This window comes from Actinia tenebrosa, unplaced genomic scaffold (genome assembly GCF_029948245.1).
Source record: "Actinia tenebrosa isolate PJP-AT-01 unplaced genomic scaffold, QUT_ActTen_1.0 PGA_scaffold2__45_contigs__length_23673736, whole genome shotgun sequence".
NCBI classification, from domain to species: domain Eukaryota; kingdom Metazoa; phylum Cnidaria; class Anthozoa; order Actiniaria; family Actiniidae; genus Actinia; species Actinia tenebrosa.
In genome coordinates this window covers 7,290,561-7,315,116 of record NW_028292579.1, presented here as the reverse complement: position 1 = coordinate 7,315,116, position 24,556 = coordinate 7,290,561, and the positions used below count along the sequence as shown (strand labels likewise).

General features: G+C 42.9%; 2 protein-coding genes across 2 annotated transcripts; both read left to right on the top strand.

The window, feature by feature from the left end:
• Positions 1-8,017: 8,017 nt before the first annotated feature.
• LOC148909122 (uncharacterized) lies at positions 8,018-17,516 on the top strand. Its single transcript, XM_089033835.1, has 2 exons — positions 8,018-10,077; positions 17,356-17,516. The coding sequence occupies exons 1-2, from the start codon at positions 9,714-9,716 to the stop codon at positions 17,514-17,516; spliced, it is 525 nt and encodes a 174-aa protein (XP_088889961.1). The 5' UTR covers positions 8,018-9,713.
• LOC116305388 (monocarboxylate transporter 10) lies at positions 17,216-23,134 on the top strand. The gene is made up of 4 exons (XM_031715295.2): positions 17,216-17,710; positions 18,591-19,222; positions 19,987-20,356; positions 21,013-23,134. The coding sequence occupies exons 1-4, from the start codon at positions 17,539-17,541 to the stop codon at positions 22,134-22,136; spliced, it is 2,298 nt and encodes a 765-aa protein (XP_031571155.2). The 5' UTR covers positions 17,216-17,538; the 3' UTR covers positions 22,137-23,134.
• Positions 23,135-24,556: the final 1,422 nt, after the last annotated feature.

Genomic DNA, 24,556 nt, shown 5'->3' with positions numbered 1-24,556 from the left:
ACCCAAGTTTGTACCTACTAAGCCAAATAAGTATATTTGTTGTGGTAAGAAAATGCGAATAGAAGATGACACGTCAGCACAGTGTTACGAGTGTGGTAAGAATATTCGTAATGCCGTACCAAATGCTACCAGAGAGCAGTATTACGCCAATGGAGGTCGTAAGAAAACGCCATATAAGAGAATAAAATACTTCAGGGACTGGATGAGTCATATCCAAGGTTTACATCCGATATATTTAGACAACGAAGTAAAGAAGAAAATCATAGACCATTTAGAAGAGCCAACCCCACAAAGCCTACGGAAGACATTGAAAAAATTAAAACTAGGGAAATATTACAAAGCTATTCCCTATCTTTTGTCTGAAATTACCGGTAAGTCTATTCCTGAGGTTTCTGATATGAGCAGAGCCGAGTGGATGTTTTGTCGGCTGAATAAGGATATTCCTTATTACCCCGACGTAATTTACGAAATATTTTACAAAATAGACCCCAGCCACCCCCTATTAGGATGGATTCCGAGAAGATAGTGAATCTTATGCCATAAGATGAGCGAATAGCATAAATCTTATGCCATAAGATGAGCGAATAGCATAAATCTTATGCCATAAGATGAGTAATTAGCATAAATCTTATGGCATAAGATTACGCGTAATTTCTAGACTGACGTTCGATATGTAAATAGAATCCCGTCACGATATTTACTGAGTAAGCTTTCTTTGAAGCTCTTCTTTCGCTTCTTGGTAGATCTTTTTGCGAGATTCTTCGGAAAGATCTTTTACGACTGTTTTTTTATTCCTTATGTCCGTCTTTAATTTCTCGTACTTTTCCTCTTCGGTCAGAATAAGCGAGAATTCTACGTCGTCTATCTTTCTGTCACGCAAAGCCTTTGAGACAAGGTCGGTAATAGTATTTACTTTAGCCCTAGACAGAGCTATTGTCGTGTCATGCTTGGATATTTTCGTGGATAGCTTTTTCATAATACCCGTAGCAACAGCCGAAATAATACCACAGGCTGCCCCAACGCCGGCCAAAGGAACTCCAACGATTATTCCCGGCCCAGTAAGCGAAGTAGCAACGCCGGAGCCCGTTAACACAACGGATATGGATCCTGAAGTTATCGAAATCTTATGTAGCGTACTCCGGGCTCTGACGTATTTCTTCCTAACTTTTTCGTAGTGTTTTGCCTGCCCTTCCAAGTAAGCCAAGATTAAGTTCGCTTTATTAAGCCTAAAGTTTTCCGCGTTTAATTCGTTAGGACCTGTATCCTTAGTGGTAGTGTGATAATTGGGAACATCTGGGTACAACTGAGGTGCTGATGGTATAACATCCATTATATACTAATGTACGACGCTTTTGGGAATGATATACAGGAGCAGCCACATCACGACAACCGGGATTACTGGAACTGGAGGGCCTTCAGGAAGATGTTTCCGCACGCGGATGCTAGTAAGTTCGAAAGGAGGCCTGATGGGATTTACTTCAACGGCTCTAGGATGTACAGCAACGAGGATTTGAAACCTACGCTGGTCGATCAGATAGACTCTCAGCTGAAGCATCCTAAGCCTAAACCCGTGCAAGGTTGGTCAAAGGAATTATTGCTTGGTACCAGTACTTATCCGATACCCGCAGTTACGTTTGATAAACACCCAAGCTTGGACCTAACGCTGAACATGCGGATCTCTAACAAGCATTCCTTTCCGTTAAAGGTGCGAGATATCTTCAAAAACGTGCCCATTATTCATACCACCGCCAAGGAATCTCATGAATGGTTAAGTGGTCCTAACATGCGTTATTGGCCGCAGCAACTAAACTTTGCGGTTTGGTGTGCTACCAGTGGCTGTGGGGTAAGCGCGAACTTGATGAAGAATTCAATATTCATGTTTCATTTTCACTTCACGGTTAGAAGAATACTACATGAAATGGGTGTTATTGCGCTGCCGGGAGATGCTGCGTTTTATCCTAGAGATAACAAATACGACGTTCCAGCTTACGACAGGCTTTGTAAGGAGTTCGGTGTTGTAGGGAAGGATTTTAGATGCACTGTCGGTGCTAACAATGGTCTAGGGCACATTTGGGCTTATTGGGGGATTGGTGGACACGAGCTAAGTGATAAGGAAGTTCATGCATTGAATCTACGGTGGAACACTGGGTATCATAAAGAAACTCACGACAGTAGCACCTTCTTTGAACCAAACGCTAAGACCACTAAGGAAGTCAGAGACGGACCTCTGTTCAAAGACGAGGGCGGTAAGTATGCAGGGGCCAATCCACTGATTATTAAGATTACCAACGACGAGCAAACGAAGCAATATCTTAATTTCATACCCCCAGAAGGTAAAGGACTAACTAGAGCCGGCCTTGCCCGTTTGAACCGCAGCATAGAAGCTTACGTGTATTCTATCCTTGGAGCTCAGGTAAACACCCGATCCAGCATAATCGGAAATACGGGCGCCGCAGAAGAGACGCGAGCCGAAGCTTTGGTCTTATTCGAAAGTTCGATCTTGGAGGGCGACATTAGCAAGGGCGTACAGCGTTACCAACTAGCTATACAAAATTCTAAGGCGAGGTTGGACTATGCAGTAGCCCCGGGTTGTTGGTTAATGCCTAGTAATTTATCTATAAATACTGGTTCTGTAGTAGGATACAACAACAAGCTGCAGCGAGCTACCAAAGACATGAAGTTTGGGGTGAATGACGTGAACTCTGACACTCTTAGAAGGCACTTTGTTGAACAGCCTAAAAAAGTGCACCATACGCAACCACCTAAGAAAGTGCAGCTAACGAAAGAAGTATACCGAGCACCTAAAAAAGAAGAGGAATATGACCACAACTTATTAAAAGCCGGCCTAGCAGTCGCGGGTGTTGGTCTGAGTTATTATATATGGCGATGAACAACCCCTACGTAGCTGGAGTAGATTGTGTCTATACGACTTACGCAGGCGAGAAAAAATACACCCAGGCATCTTGGGTTGATGTCACGGGCATGTCTGTAGACTTGAATTACTCAGGAAAGAAATTGATCCTTTGTAGTATTTGCATTGGCACGAGTAGTCACGCCAACGTCGGCTTTAGGTTCCTGGATGAGAATGGCGTACTGCAGCCTATGAGAAATAAGACGAACAACAGGGAGCCTACGCATTTCTCCGTAGAGCCCAACCCCGGCAGCGCCGAAAATCTATCGGTTTGGACTTTCCACATGGTCGCCGATTGCCATGGGAAGGTAAAGCTGCAAATGCGCGTAGATGACACCGGGAGCGTTTGCATAAATAGCATAGAAAATCAGAGAGATACAGCCTATAATCACAAGACCATTAGCACTCTTACGGTGGTGAGCCTTTAGATATATGAACCCACACGCGAAGGAAGATTGGTTTCTACGTTTTTTGGGGGAGAAGGACTACTTAGAACAGCATTGGCATGACACCGGGCTGTGGGTGAAGGTTGGGGGCCTGGGATTGATCATGTGTACCATTAGCATTTCGACGGGGTATTCGTGTAATGTCGGGTTTAGGATCGTTGATGAGAATGACCGCCCATTACTACCCTACAGAAAAAAAGATAATAATAGGAACCCAGTTCATTTCTCGTCGGAACCCCCACCGCCGACTGTAGAAGACTTAACGCCGGTAACTTTTCACATGATAGCCAATTGTCAATATGCGAAGCTTCAGGTTCTTCCCAACGACGTTGCCTACCTTCGGATAAATGCCGCCCCGGCAAAAAATCCTCCAACGGATGCTACTTGGAATCATAAGCCCATTAGCACCATGACCGCTATACCACTAGTTCCGCATTATCAAGGCGGCGCGAATACCATCTTTACTTATCCCCAGTCGAGGACGCCTCGGGCGCCCGACGACGATAAGCCACCAGTAATACACAAGGATAAGATTAAGCCTTCATCTTCTTCAGGAGTACCACTCCAATAGCGACAACCAAGATCCAAATGTTATTCCCCACGAACTTCAACAGTTCGCCGCCGGCCCTAAGTGCCAAGGAAACAACCGAACCCAGCAGCCCAGGAAGACCGGCTGCCATCTTTTTTCCCAAGTCCGTCAGCCCACTGCCTAATTTCTTTACGCCCGCGCCCGTAGCCTTAAGCGTGGATAGGATGACTCCTACTACGCTCGAAATAGCAACCGCAAATGCCAGCGGAATACCATACTTCACCAGAGCTCTTTTTACCTTTTCCTTGGTGGTAAGCCCCAGCTCTTTTTCCAGCTTTTCCTTTTGAGCCCGTAATTCCGCAACCCTTTCCTGAAGGGTTTCTACTTACCTTTGAGCTGCTTCCCTTTCCTCTTCGGGACGAGTTTGGTCCGCAATTATTTCCTGCTGCCGCTCTATTTGTCCCTCCAGGTCTTCGATGGCCTGTTCCCTTTGTCGGATTTGCTCTTCTTTGGCATTGATTTCAGCAATCAACTGCCGCCGTTCCTCTAAAGAGTTAGCTAAGTTACTTTTTAAGTTCCCAGCTTCTTCCTTGCTCATGTCCAACTCTGCTAAGGTGCGCCCAAGGTTTTCCTCGATTTGGTTTCTTTGACGCCTAATGTGACTTAATTCATTTTCTAATTCGCGCATTTGATCGTCTTTATCCCCAAGTTCTATTTCGTGTATGTCGGCGAGTACTTGAACTTTCCTATCGTATTCTGCTTTTGCTTCTTCTAACTCCCTTTGCAGCTCCTCGACGCGCCTTTCCAGGTTGGTCCTTTCGGTTAGGTTTGCCAACCTTTCTAACATGCTTCTGGTGGCACGTTGAAAGCCTTTTAATCTTGTTACGTCGCCCCTAACATTTCCCTCCTCGTCAAAAAGGATTTGTGGTTTCGTCCAGCGGTCTTTGTCAGGAAATCTTAGGTCTTGAACGCTTATGAGGACTTTGTTTCCTTTTTCCGTGAGCCTTACGTCGTCGGCGTCAAAGTGGACATAGCGCTGCTCCAGCTCTTGCGCCGCCCACTCTACGGTTTCCCGTGTGGTTGCTTCCGGCTCGCCCATGTTTTGAAGCTCTATGTGCTCACGCGGAAACGTGTACTCGCGTGCTTTGGGATGTCTTAGGGCCTTTGCAATCCTATCCCTTAGGGAATCGTCGACTTGTTGGGTGGGAAGCAGCGGTTCTTCATCACCGTCGTTAATGTCAGCCTGACCTTCCTCAGTGGTGGGATCGAAGTCGGGGTCTGTTCCTTCTACTTCCATTATATATGATAAGCTCAAAGTTAAATCCCAACGTATTACCTAAGCAGGTTGGCGGGCTGAAAGCAGAACGCACCTTTCACCGGGTCACATTCACACCTTCTAGCGCAAAGCCAGGGGAGACGCTGTACGTAGGCGTGCCCCGCCTAACGGATAACCTAGTATTGGTTCCTGGCACCTTGGCTTTAAGGTTCGACCTAGCGGTACAGTCAAGCCCCACAGATGAAAGGATTATCGTTAACAACGTGGGTCGCAACATCGTTTCTAAGATGAGAATCAAGTTTGCTGGGGAATCCTTGCTGGACTTAAATAGGTACGATCTGTATACCACGTACAAAGACTTATGGTTGACAGCCTTTGACCGCGCGCAAAGGATAGAACAAGGAATTGGTAGTGTTATCCTGCGTAAGGTCCGCACACCTACGAAAACGCAACCTACTGACGGCAGCGGAGAAACCGCAGTGGCAGACGCAAAGCGAATAAAGACAGCCTATGGTAGTAAGTATGTCATACCACTGGACTTTGAAGTGATTACGAATCACGGTGTGTATTACCCAAGACAGTTATCCGAGCTACAGTTTGAAGTAACTTTAGCAGATGCTAATAACATCATTGGTGGGCTAAGCAGTGCACTTACCACAACAACTCCATACTCTATCACTAATCTAGAATTACAGTACGAAACGGTGTACAGCGAAGAGCTGGCCCGTAGCGCCGGTATGGAATATAGCGCCGGAAAGGCATTCCTTTACGACCACGTAGTGATGTATAAGACGTTTAGCTTCTTGGATAAGACGGATGAGGTTATCAACCAAAGCATTAACCTCCCCCGAAGAAGTCTCACGGGGTTAATGCTGGTGTTTGCCAAACCCTACGAAGCCGGTAAGCGCGACTCCGAAGCCTTTCATAACCCCAACATTACTAACGTCGGCGTGAACATCAACGGAGTCCCAAACAAGGTTTACTCCCAGGGGATAAAGCCCGCAGACGTGTACAGGGAGGCAAAGCGTAAGTTTGGCGACCAAATTAGCCCTGAGGAATTCTTTAAGGATAAGTACGCGCTGTGGATTGATATGCGCACCATTAACGACGAAGACCTACATGGTCAGGGTTTACGTCTAGTAAATACGCAGGATGGCATAACATTGGAGATCAAACGCACCAAAAACGCCAGTGCGGGCGACGGTGATAAGATAAATTGCTACGTCTTCGTCGTGTCTGACGCGCAACTGAGCGTAGAAATGAATCAGCTAAAGAGCGTTGCATATTAATGTTAAAATATTTCTTAAATATACAATGCTTCGCGTATTTGAAAACAACGACACCAAACTGCAATGCATAGTGCAAGGCGAAACTTTGTACTTCAAAGCAAAGGAGGTGGCTTTGGCGTTGGGCTATGAGCGCCCTAGAGATGCAATTAGAGCACACGTATCTGAGAAATACCAGAAAAAATGGGTTGATCTACAAGGGGCTGCGAATCACCGCTCCTTTACTACGCAACCAAATGCCGTGTTTATATCCGAACCTGGTTTGTACGAACTGATATTTAGCTCCAAACTACCCAAAGGTGTGGAGTTTCGTGATTGGGTCTTTGAGGAAGTCCTACCCGCGCTAAGGAAAACGGGTAAATATGCAATAGAAAGGCGGTTTGGCGGCCCAAACAAGTTAGTATTTAAGATCGAAAATGAAGCCGACCTACACGCGAAGGTCGTCGACTACACACGTAGGTTTTACCCCGATTTCATCATAGCGCCGGGTCTTGGCGAACTTCAAGATTCAGACAGCAAGCGAATAACCTGCTGGCGAAAAGGCTACCAAGCCGGTCAACCCGACCTTTTAATCCTAAATGCGCATAAGAAATACCGCGGGTTGTGTATTGAGTTGAAAACCCCAAAAGGAAACGGCGTCTTATCCGCGAAGCAATCTAAGAAAATCTCACAGCTTGACGTAAATGGTTACCTAACGATGGTTAGCAACGATTACGACATCATCTGCCGTGCCCTGATGGATTACGCGGATGGCATTCGTATTCCCTGTAAGGGCTGTGTAAAGCGGTTTAAGTCCTACGCCACTTTGAAAACGCACCTAAAGATATTCCATAGGTATAATGAAGCTCAGCTTGACTCACTGGCGTGATCTTGTCCACGGTAAAGCATACGAAATAAAAAATTACGTCGTCTTCGAAGACATCGACCGTTTACGGTTAGTCCTCAAAGACTTAGAAGGCAAGGAATATTCCCTTTGGGCGCCGGATTGCGTGCGGTACGTAATTCAGGGCGAGGAATTCACCCACTTACGCAGCTATGGTAAGGTAAATGGCCGATGGAAGTTTGACATTGAAAGAAGAGTCACTCCATCTCCTCTTTGTAGTTAAGCGCGTCTGCTAAAGTCCGCTGCGCTTTAGGATCCGCGGAGCACCAATGCCCCACAAAGGATCCTTCGGAGAATACCCTGTCACAATGAAGGCAGGTGTATTTTTTACGCGGCTTACGAGGGGTAATGCAGTCGGCAGGTAGTTCGCAAGTAATACAGTCCATATATTGAAAGGGTAATTAGAATGCCTCCCAGAAAGGCGGCTGCGTAGGCTAGCATATATCCTACAACCTTCCTTAAAAGGGGTTCCTATTATTCTTGTTGTTTTGTTAAATGTTGATGATCCCTAACAAACAACAAGAAAAATAAGATCAGGATTTGAGACTCTTTGCACAAACCCTGCTTTACTATTAAAGGCCCCAAGAAATGCTATTGCGTATCATATATTTCAAAGAGTGTCTCAGAATGTTGACAATAAGGTTAAATCTTTGTTAAGACACCCCGGAAACTATTTCAAAGAGTGTCTCAGAATGTTGACAATAAGGTTAAATCTTTGTTAAGGCAGTTGAAGATATGTTCCTCTTCTCTAACACAACCACAACGATCGCACTCCTGCCTCCAATACTCCCTTTTAGTCCACGGAACGCCTTCGGCGCGTTCAAAAGAGGGGAAAGTACGGACTATCTTCTTATGGTAATCTATGCGATTCCTTAAGTAATCCTCTTTATGCGGGCAGCGACACATCAAATCCGCACATTGGTAGCAATCCACGCCTTCCAAGTCGTAAGCGCGGGAGAGAAACCTATAATTCACTTCATGCGTTCTCCGGTGCGTCTGTAAACGTTGACGACTACTAAGTATCTTATTACAGAAACTACACTGTCTGGTTCGATTACAGACGCCCCTTTTCAGATGCTGCTGCATTTCAAAGGGGTTGAGGAATTCCTTATTACAGTCCTTACAAAGCCCACAAATGCGTTTATCCTGATGTTGTTGCATCTTTTGAACGGTGCTGAATTCCTTACCGCAATCCTTACAAACCTTACTAATTGGCTTCTTCGTGCAAACTCCATGCCGAACATGGTATTGCAGTCTTTGTTTGGTGCTGAACACCTTTTTACACATCAAACAGTCCATATATACTTCACAGTATCTTAGCCTCCATTTAACATCCTTAACAAAGATTTAACCTTATTGTCAACATTCTGAGACACTTTTTAAATAGTTTCCACATATACTTAACAAAGATTTAACCTTATTGTCAACATTCTGAGGCATTTTTTGGAATAGCTTATGGGCGACTTAACAAAGATTTAACCTTATTGTTAACATTCTAAGACACTTTTTAAATAGTTTCCAGGCATCCTTAACAAAGATTTAACCTTATTGTTAACATTCTACGGGGGATATCGCATGAAGTCCTTAACGGACTCCTTAGCCCACGTTGCCATAGTTATCAGCGCACCAAACCTTTCTGCGCGCTTCAGGCCGCACATTTCATCGTACAATTCCTGCACGCGCTCTTTTAACCGGTCTATCTCCTCCCTTTGCATTTCTATGGTGTCTTTTTTATCCTTTGCGTCGGCGGCAATCCTTCTTACTGCTTCCACTGGCTCCATCTATATATGAACCCAGATCACATGCCTTGTAACGCTCTGATAGTAGGACCCACCGGCTGCGGAAAGACCCACTTCGTGGTAGAGCAGCTATTAGGACCCTTTAGATACCGCTTCGACTATATCGTGCTATTATGCCCCACCTACGTGAATAACCGCACCTGGACGGGCATAGGAGTGAAAGATGACGACTTCTTCGTAGATATCTTAGATCCTAATGAGTTATCTGGACATCTTAAGTTCTGGCACAAGCAATTCCCTAAAGATACACAGACACTCCTCATACTGGATGACATTGCCTGTGGGGACGACGTAAAAAGGCGCACCTCCGAATTAGTGAAGCTCGCCTTTAGCGGCAGACACGACAATATCAGCGTTTGGTTGCTCTCGCAGCAGCTTACCAGCGTCTCTAAGCCCTTCAGGGAAAACATAGGCTCCCTGGTCGTATTTTATACTCCGAGCCGGAGTGACCTGGAAACCATCTTAAGCGACTACGGTGGTGAGATATCCAAGGAACAGTTGCATGAATACATGCGGCACCTAAAAACGCACCAACATTCCAAGATGATCTTCTCTTTGAGGTTTCCGTATTCCATTAACATATATGGAGATTGAGCAGCTCTTAGATGAAGTCCCCACTCAGCTAGATGAAAGTAACCTCAAGGAACAACTTAACATCCTGGTGTCTTCGGGGAAGTGCAAAGAAATGATAGGTAAGGAACTTACCCATGAGCAAGTTAATAAGCTGTCGGAAGAGGAGGTTAAGAAGTTCCATAAGAGGTATGAGGCTGCCCTTGCAAGTAAGACCACGGACGCCGTAGCAGACTCAGCCATTAAGCTGGCCACCAAGCTTCTCGGACTTGCGCTGCCTATAGACGACGTGGAGCAACTGCGGAAGGACATCAGCGAGGACTATGTCATCGCCCAAGAACTTAAGATAACCTGTGGGTGGTTGTCTTTGAAGTGCGGTAAGTTAATGGCAGTCGCCTCTGCGGCTTTGCACGTAGCTCAGCACGTCGACTTGAAGGAACTTGCGGGCACCTTTGGTGCCTCTTGGAAGGACTTCAAGAAGGATAGAGAAGTCGAAAAGGTCTTCCAGGCGGCACTTGCTGAGGTACCTGATCAAGTCGCCTCAAGTACCTAGTTAAGTCATTCGTAAGTACTTAGTCAGGTCATTCGTAAGTACTTAGTCAGGTCATTCGTAAGTACTTAGTCAAGTCATTCGTAAGTACTTAGTCAAGTCATTCGTAAGTACTTAGTCAGGTCATTATTAAGTCGTTCTCAAGTCGTAACCAAGTTACTTGTCAAGTCCTTCAAGTCCCTTAATATAAGATGAGTGGCACCGAAGAACAACCAGAAAAGGCTCCCGTAGAAGATACCAAGATTACCAAGGCTAAATCTCCAGGCAGAGTCGCTGCCGGAAAGAAGCTCGCGGAGATGAACAGGAAGAACAAAGCCAAAAAAGAAGAAAAGGTGGAGGAAAGAGAAGAGGAATCCTTTATCAATCCTGGGTACGTCATTGGCGCGTTAGGAGTCGCTATAGCAGCAGGCAGCCTCTACTTACAATGGCGGGCAACGAAAAAGGTAGAACCACCAACGTATCGCGCACCTGTGGAACCAGCTGTTAGAAAAAGTAAGATCCCTGAAATGGAGTAAATTTATCACCACGTGCCGTGGCGACCTAGATTTTCCTTCTCGCTTTGTAATATAATGTCAACCGCGTTATTGAAAACTGTTGAAGAAGCAGCTATCATTACTTCCATCGTTGCGGGTATTGGTTGGGTAGGTAAGAAAGTGCTCAAAGAAGACTTTACTGAAGACCCAAGCAAGAGCTTCGCTAATTTTGCTAAGATGACCGCTGCCGTTGGCGGGGCTATCATGGTAAAGGATTACCTACGGAAGGAAAAGTACCTACCTACGGTGTGATTTTCTAATATATATGGCTAGCGTGGTCGCAGGTGGAGTTATTGCAGCCTTAGCATTCACTGGAGCTAATTATGGTGGTCAATATTTGGATAGATTAGTTAGGGGTGATCGCAGCGGAGATTTGGCCGCCGAAAGGAAGAGACACGACTTAGCGCTGGAGAAATATCAGCGAGACGTTGCAGCTTGGAATGAAAAAAGACAAGCTTACAGGGATTGGTTGGACAAGAACTACCAAGACAAAATGCAGGCGGATAAGAACTTCGAAAATACAGACTACGCCTTTAAGCTCTATGCGCAAGCACACCCCGCGGCATTAACGGGGTTAAGAAAGCCTCAGTTCAAGAATTACTATCAGCCTTCTAAGAAACAAAAAGACAATGAATTGGTCTTTGTAGGAGTCGCAGGGCTGGCGGGAGGCGTAGCTTTGACGTATTTAGTCTAAGCTTGGCGCTTTGGCGCCTAGAATATAATGATCGTCTTTTTGGAAAGCGACAAGAATAACTTTACCACTTATCTGAACCCCCCCCCCCATCAAAGCCCATAAGGTTAGGCTGGTTAGTTGCTCTTTGTACAATTCTTGGTATAATTTAGTCAATGGTATGGTCACCGTGCATAAGGGATCTAACAATTATCAAAGCGTAATGCTACCCGATGGACATTACACGCCAATCACCCTTGCTAAGGAGCTCGCCAAGCGCGGTTATACTCTCACCACAGGGCTGCCGCACGAAATGACCTTCAAACATAATCTTCCTAACAATTTCTCGGTAACCCTAGGAAAAGCTTATGCATTAGGATCTTTACTAGGTGCCTCAGGCAAGGAAATTACCAACACAGCCATACCTGTGAAATGGAAAGTCGCATCCTCTTACGAAGTCTATTGCGACTTGGTTCATAGTTACAACAATGGAGAAAAGTCTTCTCTTATGTCCAAGTTTCTGCCCAAAGGTAATCCATTTGACCCAGTAGAATACACTCCCATTTCTTTGAGCTATGACTTGTCTAATTTGGTAGAAAGCATAAACATCACCATTAAGGTGGACGGAGAGACGGTGGATTTCAACGGACGCAAGATCAATCTTGTCCTATCCTTCGCTTGAATCAAGCGAAGCGCGATTCTATTCATATAATGGGCCGCGTAGAGGACAAACTTAAAAGGATTTACTATGGGCCCGAAGGTTATTGGAAAGGGGCGTCAGCTATCAAGAAACTCGCGACCGCGGCCAGGGTATCAGAAGAAACGGCTAAGAACTGGCTAAGAAAACAAACCCTCTGGCAGGTTTATCTTCCCGTGCCGAAGTACATTCCCAGGCCCAGCTTTACCGTAAATACCCCTAATGAAGTTCATCAGGCAGATTTGCTTTTCTTACCGCACGACAAGGTGAGAAGAAAGACCTATAGACCGCTTTGACCGTAGTTGATATCGCAAGCAGATACAAGGACGCCGAACCCATAACCAGCAAGGATTCTGGGGAAGTCGCAGAAGCCCTAGGTAGGATTTATAAGCGCGTCTTGAAATGGCCTAAGCTGCTGCAAGTGGATGCGGGGACAGAGTTCATGGGCGTGGTTACTAAGACCCTGAAAGACCACGACACCAAGATTAGGAGAGCCGAAGCAGAGTACCACAGGGGTCAGAGCATCGTCGAAAGATTCAATAAGACCCTGGCCGAGCGTCTCTTTGGGTACCAGTATTGGAAAGAGCTGGAAGATCCCTCCAAACGCAACAGGGAATGGACACAGCGGCTCCCCCAGGTCGTCGCGGCTTTGAACAACGAGGCGGCCAGGGCTACGGGAATAAAACCCAAGGATGCTATGAAGAAGAAACACGTGGAACACAAGTCCTACGTCAGAAGTTCGAGGGCGGTCTTCCCCCATGAAAAAAAATTAGGTAATGTCACAGTCCGATATCTCTACGGACCGGGTGAATTAGAAGGAGGATCCAAAAGAGCTACGGATCCTAATTGGTCTTTGGAAACTTACCAGATCCGAAGCGTAATAGCTAAGAAGGGTCAGCCCATCTTGTATTATCTTCACGATGGCCCCACACGTGGGTTCGTCATGGAAGAACTGCTTATCGTGTGATGTCCGAATGCTATCGTATGCACTCCGTCATCACACATCCATCGCTTACCGTCAAATGCAGACAGCGACACCTTCTCCTGCGTGACGTTATGTATCTGATGACCATAGCTGCGCAGGCTGTTCATCTTATGCCGCTGTTCCTTGCGTGTTCGTAATACGTTGAGGTAGGACTCGTGCGTAATGTCCTTCTTAACCACGTACTTTTTTACGCCTTTAGCTTTCTTTTCTACGCCGTCTAACTTTAGCACGCTGTACATCTTTGGTTTCAGACCCACGTACTCTACTATGGGTTTTCCTAACATTTCGTCTTTCATCTTCCCAATTACCTTCTTATTCTTCGCAGAGTAAAGGAAGTGCTCCTTCGGGTAACCGCTGGTGTCGTACTCGTCTATGTCGGGGAGGCAGTCTTTGTAAACGTCTTCCGTTTGCACTTCTAGAATTAGGGAGTCGGTGTCTGTGTACAGGAGGCGACAGCGGTCTCCGTACTTTGGCTTAAGCTTATCGTAGTAGAACTCATACATAAGCAGCTTCGATAGATCCAGCACCGTAAAGCCTGTGTAAACGGGCTTGTTTAGTAAGAGGTTTGCCCTTTTCATGTGAATCACGTAGAAGTTCAGCATTTCTACGTATCTAACGAAGCCTGGCTGTGACACGTATGCTTCTGCTTCCTCTTTGGTGCTGACTATTTTTACGCTTACGCGCTTGCGGATGTTCTCCATTGTCTTTCCGAACACGCTGTTGTTCATCAGTTTGAAGAGGTTTTTCTCGAAGTCATTTTTCGCTGCGGTACGCTTTTGCGTGTTAAAGTCAATGTAGGGGCGCATCCAGGGTTCCTGCGTGAATTTTAGGACTCTGTGGATCTTCTCTACGCGCATTCCGTGTCGCACGTAGAACTGCAGGTTGCGGTAATGTACCACATACTTCTTCTTATCCATCAGGTTCATAGTTAGTTTCCTGTACGGTTTGTAACCAGGGCACATTTGCTTTTGCAGCGGACTTAGCTGCTTAAATGGTATCTCTATCGCTTCTGGTGCTAAGGGGAACTCATTGTGTTCGTCGTGCAGGCGCTCTGGGTACTCCAGATCCACTTCTAAAACGTAACCCTTGTCTTCCTCCTTTCCTACCTGCATGTAGAAGTCTATCGGCTTCACTGGATCCCATTCGAAGTCTCTCACAGGTAGGTACTGTGACATTGCCCAACCATAAAGGTTATTCGCATCCAGGTAGTAAATGTATGTGGCTGGTTTCTCTGGGTCGTGCTCTACTAAGGGGTTGTTTGCGCGGGCGTAACGTCGGCTGGGCCCGCATACGCCACCACGAATACCGTCTTCCATAAACCGATACATGTCGTATTCCGTTAGGAGATCCAACTGCGCATTTGTCTTCTTTAACAAAGCACTCCAGCTGAGCCCAGGAGCCGTGTAGAAATTAGCGGGATCCAATCCGTAATATTCCATAGCCATCTTTCTGAAGCTTTGGAAAACATCTGCAAGCAGCACTACGTCAGACCTTAGGTAGATGTCGTGGTAGTCCCCCATGTTCTCACAGGAGTACTTTTCCCACACGTCTAACGCATGCTGGTACTCCTCATCCTTTATACCGGACTCGTTTAGGGTGCTGTAGAAGCGATCTTTGGGTGGTAGGGACTCTTTGAATCGATCCCAGGAATCCATGTATTCGTATGGGTAGACTCCTTTCCTTTCCGCGCCATATTGACTGGAAATGGGAAAGTTGGTGTTATACTTTACGAGGTTTGCTAAGGAGTCCGCCATAAACTGCTGCGAATCTAAGAACTTCAGCTTACCCACAGTTACGGACATGTAGCGCTCTTTGTTGTTGGGTATGCATTTGACGTCGGAGCCGTCTGTTCCTTGTAGTAGCAAATGGGAGTCGTAACCGCGGAGGTTGTGAAAGAACACCGGAATCTCCATGTCTGGATTTACTTTGAAGTTTATATTGCATTTCCAATGAGCCGCTCCTCTGTATTTACCAGTGATGTGGCAGTGATCCCTAACCTTATCCACATAGAAATCCTCAACAAATGCTTTGTGGCAATGAATGCAGTGCGTGGAGGGCTTTCCCGGCTTCTCACCTTTCTTAGCATACTTCCCGCATTTAAAATGAGCTTCTCCTAGATACTTTCCATCTTCATCCCACGCTTTCTTGGCTCGTCTTCCAAACTGAAGAAGCGTATGTTGACAAATGTGGCATTTTTTTGCCTTGTTAAAAGCCTCCTGGTTCTCTTTGGTAAATTCCATCTTCTTTGGACGTCTTAATTGTTCTCTAATCTCCCCCTCCTCTTCTCGCAATGCTTCTAGAAACTCATTAGCTGCGTTCTTACCTCGGTAAATCACAGGAGGGTTTGCTTTACCGTCTGATTTGACTACTATGTAACCAAAGGAGCAGATCTCGTGTAATCCTACCTTATTCGTGGCGCCACGTTTCTGCTCTTCCTTAGTTATCAACGCTTCGAAGTCTGCATATATCACGTAAGGCACTTGCATCTGCTTTTGATGGTCTGCGTATGAAAGCTCTTTGTTGGTGGGTATCTGGATCCGTTGCGCCACTTCTTCGACTCCGCGGCAGATCTCATCGTGTTTCTTTAGGGTATTTAAGGATGTAAATGACAGCAAGCAGCAGTCGCAGAAGTACTTTTTGCCTTTGTGCTTAGTATGTCTGTAGAATAGTCTGCTAATGTGTTTAACCCATGAGTAGTGTCCGCCGTGGTAGAATAAATGTACGCGCTCTCCTTTACTTTTTGACAGAACTAACGGTACTATCGTCTGCTCTCTGACTCCGTAAACGTTAATTGCTAGATCGTTTATTTCCTCAAATATGGGGATGTCTATCAACTGCATGGGAAATTCCACACCATCCCACTCTAAATCATCTGTGGGATACTTACTTGTCCTACAGGGATCCTTCTCTGCTGGATACAGTGCAGACCTGATTGCCCACATAAAGCATCGATTGTCTTCATTCTTCACGTTTACAATAGCCTTCTTCCTTTCTACCCACGTTGGTAGCGGTACGTAACTCCCCCCTCGTATGGGTACGTACCTGGCTATACTTATCTCTATTCCTTCAATCTCCTCTACTGTCCAACCCGATCCTCCTTTCGTGTAGTTAGACAGCGACTCCATTATTGCTTCTAAGGCTTCACTGAGTGACCTATCCAGATTCGTGGATTCTAATATCACTAACGACTTTGATCGCAACATTGCTGTCGTCATTACCTCGTCTTTTGACAAACTTACTTCTACCATTATGCTCGCTTTCAGGGCTCCTAATTCTTCTATACCTTTTCGGAGAGTCCTTTTAACCTTCCTTTCTGACTGACGCCAAAACTGTCTAACGTCAATCTCACCGTTACCGGGTATTGACACCGTGCTGAAGTTGCTTTGGGATTCCATCTATATAATAGGAAACATTTTATACCTAATACCAAGCACTTTTTAGGTCGTCGTAGTCGTACTCACAGTCCTGACAATGCTAAAACAATTTAACCTTAGTCTCAAACTTCTTACCACATCCACAATCATAACTGCTCATACACTTCGTCTTCATTTTCAAATGCTTTTTCAAATCCGCTTCTTTCTTAAAAGTTCTCTTACATTCTTCGCACTCCATATATAGACTAACATATTTAAGTGCGCTGTTGCCCTCAACCACACTTGGAGTGGGGGTCGTCCGTAGGTGGATTTTTGACGCGGGTCTTACCCCGTGTTGAGATTGCGCTGGAACCCCCATTCCCTATACTACTATCCTAATAACTTAGTGACTTGGCTTTCAGATTTAAAAACACCGGGGGGAAAATATCTACACAAAATGTTTTTTAAAAAATTTCCATTTCGAAAGAAAAGCGACACTCAAATGGTTTCCTGTGAGGCTGTATTTGCATTTGAATGGATTTTCGGCAGGTTTGTGTCGGCTAAACTATTGAGTAACGCAATACAATGTGGCACACTTCCTCATAGAAGCGTTTAACGACCATTTTCACTTTTCTAAACTTATATTATTCTATCATGGATGATCATAAAAAATTATAGGAGCAGATTTTCAATTGATTTTATGTTTCTACGTACTCTGTTAGCTTAATGAATAGTAAGCGATCAATGCTGTCGTTGGAATTATGCAATAAACGGTAGTCAGTTGTGACGTCACTATTTTTTGGTAGGTTTAACAGATAAGACTTGCTTTCAACCGGCTTGAAAAACCGGTTCTTTTTGCTTTTCCAGAAAAACGAGCATTAAAAATGTTGTTATCAACGAAATCAAGAGTCGGTTCTCAAAAGAGAAAGAAAGCTCGTGTCGTTTGGGTTGAGTTTTTAGCTCGTGCGCTAGAAGATTGTCACAAGGGCGACGAAAAACCAACATCCCATATCGAAGAATATACTTGAAATACGAAATACACGTATCAAGATGAAATCTTTGCTGGTAAAGATTACAGAAAGGAACACAGACACGTATTGGTCTTGGGTCGTGTGCTTCTCTTCATTTTTCATTCAAGTTCTTGTGATAGGCTTACAGAACTCGTTCGGGACTATATTCGTTTCTTTGCTAGACAAATTTGGCCGCAGTGAATCCGCAACAGGTAGGTCAATCAGTCGATTTTGTTTTTAACCGGTACAATAGAATCATCGTTTTTCAGTGAATCTGTAAGCTAGTCAAATTTTTAAATTTAGTTTTCCGTTCAAAAGCGAAATGGTCCCGATATTGAAGATTTTTCGAATATTCTCTTTTTAAAATGTTCCCATTAAAAAAAGTTTTAACTTTAATATAACTATAAAATTTAAACTTATATAAAATTCAGGAATATAAAGGCTGTTTACAAAGCTGCCATACTTTCTAGCTCATTCTCTGCCCACGTAAATTATTCTTAAAACCAGTTATTTTCGTGCAATAACAGGAAGTAAACCAGATGCTGCTTGAAATAATGAAATCTTTTTAAATAACCGGGTTGACTTGAATACATGAAATATAGATCGCCGATTTTGAATGAAGGCAAATGATATTATAGGCGTAGGTAAAATTTTTTTAACCACTAATAATCGGAATCAATTTGAGGGACAGACGGACGGAGGGAGAGGGAGAGAGAGGAAAAAAGAGGGATGGATGGGTGGGTGGATAAATAAAGTAGAATAAACAAATAAAATAGTAAGAGAAGGAGAGATAGAGAATGAAATATGGAAATAAATGGCAAAAAGGGACCATGAATAAATAAATGAATGACTGAATGAAGAAATGGAAATAAATAGGAAAAAGGGAATAAATGAATGGAAATAAATAGGAAAAAAGGAATTAAATTAAAAAGTGAATGAATAAGTGAATAAAAAAAATTGAAATAAATAGGAAAAAGGAAATTAATTAATGAATAAAGAAATATAAAACGAAAGAACGAGAGAGAAAGAAAGTAGAAAGAGAGGTTGATATTGGAGTTGATTGCATGGATTAATACATCTTTTTTTTTTCAGTATGGGTTGGTACTACTGCTATTGGCCTCACATACTTCTGCGGCCCTCTGTCTACTTACCTCTGCAAGCGTTTTGGTTGTCGTATAGTCGCCTGCACGGGTAGTGCCTTACTAGCGATCTCTGGATTCCTAACTTCTTTTGCAAACAGTATAACAACGATGTACTTTACATTTGGTGTGCTGAATGGCATTGCTTCAAGCCTGCTATTCTTCTCATCACTTGGGGCTTTGATAGAGTACTTTTACGTGTATTTACCTTTAGCCAGCGGGATTTCAGTGTCAGGTTCAGGAGTCGGTACACTGATTATTACACTTCTGCTTCAACAACTCCTCTCAAGATACGGAGTAAAGGTTGCCTTCCAGATCCTGGCAGGGATGTCTGCTTTCTGCTTCTTAGCTGGTCTATCTTATGCACCTCTGAAGAGTTCTAAAGAAAGCAATTTAAAAGAACCAATCAACGACTTTCATGAGAAGACTTTAAAGCAAATAGACAGTAATGACGGCAAGCAAAATATTAGGGGATGTTTGAGATTATTCAAGTTAGGAAAGCATTGGAAGAACAAGGGGTTTGTCGTCTGGACGATTGCCATGACTCTTATTATGTTTGTTTGCTATATCCCGCTGATGTATCTTGTAAGTATTATCATTATTATTTTTTATTATTTTTTATTATTATTGTTGTTTTTTTTTCTTCTTACTGCATTTATTGCTTTTTCTTATTTCACATCGTTTTCACTAATAGAATTATCAACATCATTATCATCATCATCATCATCATCATCATCATCATTATCATTATTATAATTATTATAATTATTATATCGCCCGGAAACAAGCTGCGCATTTACACAAAAGAAAAAAAGTTTGCTTGCTGTGCTGTGCGCAGTTATAAAAGCACTTGGGGAATGGCAGAACACTCGGAAAGTATGAAGAAGCACTCCTATACGCGTCGTGCTTCTCTTGTGTCCTGCCAACCCCCGCGTGCTTTATAACTGCACACAGCACGCGCGAGCGTTTTCTATTACTTCATTATTGCTTCATAGTTTTAAAAAAGTAAAAAAGTATTTTTCCACTTTCATATTTTCACAGTTACGCCCAACACAGCCCCAGACGTATGGGTTTCTGGCTTCGTGAAAATGTGCGCGTTTTATTTAGAACAATAAGATGACATGTACACTTAACAGCTCTCTTCCCACACGCACACTTTAAGAAGTAATAAAAATATACTTCGTCTCGGGTAATATCCGTTGATATTGCTGATGAGTGCACGCAGCAATTAGTCATTACTCAGCTTCATATTCATTAATGTGGCTGAGTATGATCATGATTTTCGATCTGTTTAAATCTATATACCATTTTGAATCAAATAAAGTTAACCAAGATTGTTTATGCTGTAGGTACTAATAGCAGAAGACATAGGTGTGCCTCCCTCCAAGGGTGGGTCCTTGATCAGCATCTTTGCTATCAGCTCGACAACGGGCAAGTTATTAGTTGGAAAGCTATCCAATGTCAAATGCGCAAATCGTCTATGGATAGCACAGACTTCACTACTCCTGATGGCCGTCTCGACGTGTCTTCTTCCCCTTGCCAAGTCCTACAGTGCTTTGGTTGCTTACTGTGTCGTGCAAGGATTCTTCGATGGCGGTTATACAGTATCAATTGGTTTAATAACTAATGATATTGTTGGCAAGGAATTGATGGCCGGCGCTGTTGCCAGTGTTTACTCTGTTGTCTCGATACCAATGACCGTTGGACCAGTAGTAGCGGGTAAGTTTTCTCACATTCATTTCTTGTACAAAACCCAAGTGATTCTAAGTAGAAAGAATTCTAAAATAAGCGGGCCTAAAATCACTAGACCCAAACAAGTTAGCTACGCATTTCATAGACGTCTCAGTGGCGGGCGTGATATCATAAATTGTTGCACTAACGTTATTTTGTAAAAGCTGCGATCTGTAAGTTGGAAAGCCTGTTGTCCGCCATCAAACTGCGTGTCTACAGGTCACAGAATTCCGATTCCCTTGGATTATTATTGGATTATGTTTGCGCGTTTTGAGGACTTTTAGTCTCTCTAGGAAAAGTTCATAAATTCTTAACTAGCATTAGATGATGTCTGCATGTAAAACGTCTGTCGCCCGCAAACAATTTGCGCATTTCCAATTCTCTTTTAACATACATACATACATACAACGTGGCCAACTTAATTAAGAAAAGATCGTCTTCGCTCAATTATTATATCGTGGTGCTGTCGTGTACCATCAAGTTGCGTATCATGGATTTCCAATTCCCGTCGTTGGATCAACCTATTAAAATCAAATTAGTGCGTTGTTACTGGTACTCATCAGTAATGACAAATCGCGTCTCTTCATAGCAAAGAAGCGCACCAGTATCGAAGATTGATTCTTTTATGTTTTCTTTGACAACAGGTGTTCTTTATGGCCATCTTGGTGATTACAATGCTGTATTCTTCCTTTCGGGGGGTCTACTACTCACTGGTATGACTATTATGTTCCTCATTCCTTGGCTGACTCCACCAACCCTAGCAAAACCCAACTTAGAACAGGATCTCACTACAGTAAAAAGTAAAGCTTTTGGTAGCTTTGTCAATGGAAATCGATACGACTTGTCGTGCGTCGATGAAAAACATATGGCAAATCTGTTGGACGAGAGTGTCGCGCATCATTTACTAAAGAGAAACAGAGCCTTTCTTGATGGCAGCACTTCAGATTCTCAACGATCAAGCTTTGTTCTTTTCACAATTGTCTCTGAGAACGATCAGCGCGATATTTCAGCTTATTCCAGTTTTCAAGACTTGGCGTTATCAAATACTGACACTGGACCTAATTTCTCCAACTCATTGAGAAATTTTTTCCATGGATCTCACTCCAGCTTGTTCTCAACGAACCACAGTGTTATAGAGGCTCCACATCTAGAGTCTATACCTGAAGTACTGTTTGATTCACGTGCTTCAGAGACCTGTGTCCTTATTCATAACGAGGGGACCTTGGAAACAGTCCGGGAATCTGAAGAGAAAGAAACAGTGAAGACGTTTGTTGAAGAAGAAGGCGAAAAGACGTCAATAACTAATATCGACATTGAGGTTACCGATAGCTTGGATAACTATAATCATGATTATGAAGACAGTCGCACTAAGGAGACAGATGTGTCTGACAAGGTTCCCCATGAAGGGATAGCCGAGGAAACATTCGCAAGCAATTTAAGCACCTCTGACTTGAGTTGTGACTCTAATAAAAGCTCTTCTTCTCAGTTGTCGACTGGAACAGCTGACAGCGGATTCGTTGAATGGAAAAATAACTTTTTAAACAAAAGATCCGTTAGTAGCTCAAGCGACAGATTAGTACGAAAGCCTTCGCTCTACAAAGACATTCCTTTTCATTCTTACAGCTGCACTGACGTCTCTCTTCTTTCGCAAGCAGAAGGAACTAACGCCAAATTACACAAGACAAACCTGAGTCAAGATTTGATTGACAGGTGTCAATCTGAGATAGACGGCATCGATTCCTATAGCTACAGCGAAACTTCCCTTTAATCGGAAGAAAGTTATAATGGACTGAATAAGCAATCGAGTGTCACGAATTTATTGACAGCCACCTTGCTGAGGAAGACCATTACGATGACATTGTTCTCAACCTTCAACCTGAAGCGCCAGATGAACTCGCTAATGAAGGATGTGGAGATCTAGACATACAGAAAAATAACGGCTGATATAGTTAACTTTAATTCGTGCATGTTGCGGAGAGCAGGGGGGAGGGGTGATAGTGGTTTTAAATATTATTACAACAAGTCCAAATATAGAATTTTTGAAATTGAAGAGGGTCAAGAATAATATATAAAAAATAATGAATAATTTTTTTACGCAAATTAAAGGGAAAAATTAATTTTAATGTTGAAAGAGAAATATATAACAATATCATGCGATAAAAAAATGAGTGATATGGTAGGCAATATTTGTAATGCTATTTAAATATAACCGTATTTTTTGTATAATGATATCCAAAGTATTATAATATATAAAATAATTATTTTCTTTAAAACTGACGGAAAATATATATAAGATTATTTATTTACTTGGCTAATATAATGCGGAGGTATTTATATAATGAACGGTGAAGAGCCATCTCAAAGAAATAATTTGAATCAGAAGTTGTAAAACTATATGTGATCAGTATTTTTGTAATATTTAAATTCAAAAAATTAATTTTGATTTAAGAAGTATATGAAGTATGCAAGTCTCGTTGCGTGTCTCTTATGGTTTGCACTCTGCTATTTATAAAAAAGAAATGCAAAAATTTTTAGTCAAATGTTTGATGTATCAGAAGTTGTAAAGTATAGGTGATATTTTTATGATATTTTCTATCAAAAGAGGAAATTTTGATTTAAGAAGTATATGAAGCATGCAAAAGACTCGATGCGTATTGCAGAGTACTAAATATTAAGCTCTTGTGGTTTGAATTTTGTGTTATTTATGAAGAAGAAATGGTAAAGTTGTAAGTCATATGTTTAATGTAATAAATATGAAGTGTTTTATTACAGCGTGTTAAATTATGATTCATCAACTCTTGTGCCCTTACCATTTGTTGTCCACTGGCCCACACCATATGACGTATTCCAGGCCCAAACACCAGGAAGACGGATTGGCATATCTTTTTGACTCAAGAATGCTCTAAGGCGTTAGGATAGCTAGTACTAGAAGAAAAAACCATATTGCTTAAACAGAGATTACTAACCAGATCGATTTAAGAGCTTTATAATTTGTTAATTTTCTACCTACCCTTGTGGCGCGGAAAAGACGACTGACCCCTCCCCCCTAACCCCTAAACGCGGTTGTTAGAGATTACGAAGGATTAGAAAACGCGCCCGCGTGCTTGTGCAGTTATAAAGCACGCGGGGTTTGGCAGAGCACTAGAGAAGTGTTAGGAGAAGCACGACGCGTAGCGTGATCCAACCCCCAAGTGCTTTACATAGCACAGTTAGCACGTTTTTCAAAATTTCTTTGACAAAATATAATTCATAATAACCGTTATTATTTATCAATTGACACGGTTTTCTTTGTTATTTACAAGGTTTTATTTTTGTTATAACCCTCATTATAAATGCGAGGTCAATATATAGTTATTAACCCGGTTAATAACTATATATATAGACCGTTCGCATTTATAATGAGCAACATTTGATAGAAAACCTTCTCAATTGATAAATAAAATACTTAATTACCTCGAACGTCGGCAATAAGCCTATACATCCCTCGGTCCTGCGGCCCTCGGGATGTATATGGCTTATTGCCTCCGTTCGAGGTAATTAACTCTTACTTTTAGATAGGAATTACGCAACTGAAAGTGCGCCCGCGTGCTGTATGCTCTCATAAAGCACGCGCTCTCAATCAATCAGAACGCGAGATTTCTAACAGTTACTTTGTAAACACTAGTAATGACCGATACCCGTTAGGAGTGTTGCTGCACTACTCACAGTCCTACTGGGATTTCAACTTTATTACTAACCATAGTCTCACATTTGGAACCGTTTTAAAATATGACACTATGACGGTACAGCTGGTTCATAAACAATTGTGCAATTTTATAGTTGACGAATCAACATGTGAGTTTAGTGTTGTTTCACATAAAATAATAGTGTAGTATAATGCACCCATCGGCGAAAGCCGAAAATATAATCAGCTTCAGCCTGCTCTAACAAATATAATGTTTTATTATTATCGCGAGACGTTTTCTTTACGATTTCCTCGAAACGGAAACCATTTGAGTCAGGAGCGCTGAATATTAATATCATTATTAACATCGTTGTTGTTACAAAAGAACATTATTAGCTGTAGCTAGTTTTTAAATATTTTTTGAAATCAATGCCTTAAAAAAGTAGTCACTTGTCAGTTTTTTTCTTGTCGCGAAAGTTTTTCTCAAACACGCAAGCGATTTCAGTGTCACGACACTGTATGTT

Coding starts and splice junctions, on each gene's coding strand:
- LOC148909122 (XM_089033835.1), top strand. CDS start 9,714: ATGGAGATTGAGCAGCTCTTAGATGAAGTCCCCACTCAGCTAGATGAA. Junction 10,078..17,355: donor GTGGTTGTCTTTGAAGTGCG/GTAAGTTAATGG, acceptor TTGCTTTTCCAG/AAAAACGAGCATTAAAAATG.
- LOC116305388 (XM_031715295.2), top strand. CDS start 17,539: ATGAAATCTTTGCTGGTAAAGATTACAGAAAGGAACACAGACACGTAT. Junction 17,711..18,590: donor CCGCAGTGAATCCGCAACAG/GTAGGTCAATCA, acceptor TTTTTTTTTCAG/TATGGGTTGGTACTACTGCT. Junction 19,223..19,986: donor ATATCCCGCTGATGTATCTT/GTAAGTATTATC, acceptor TTTATGCTGTAG/GTACTAATAGCAGAAGACAT.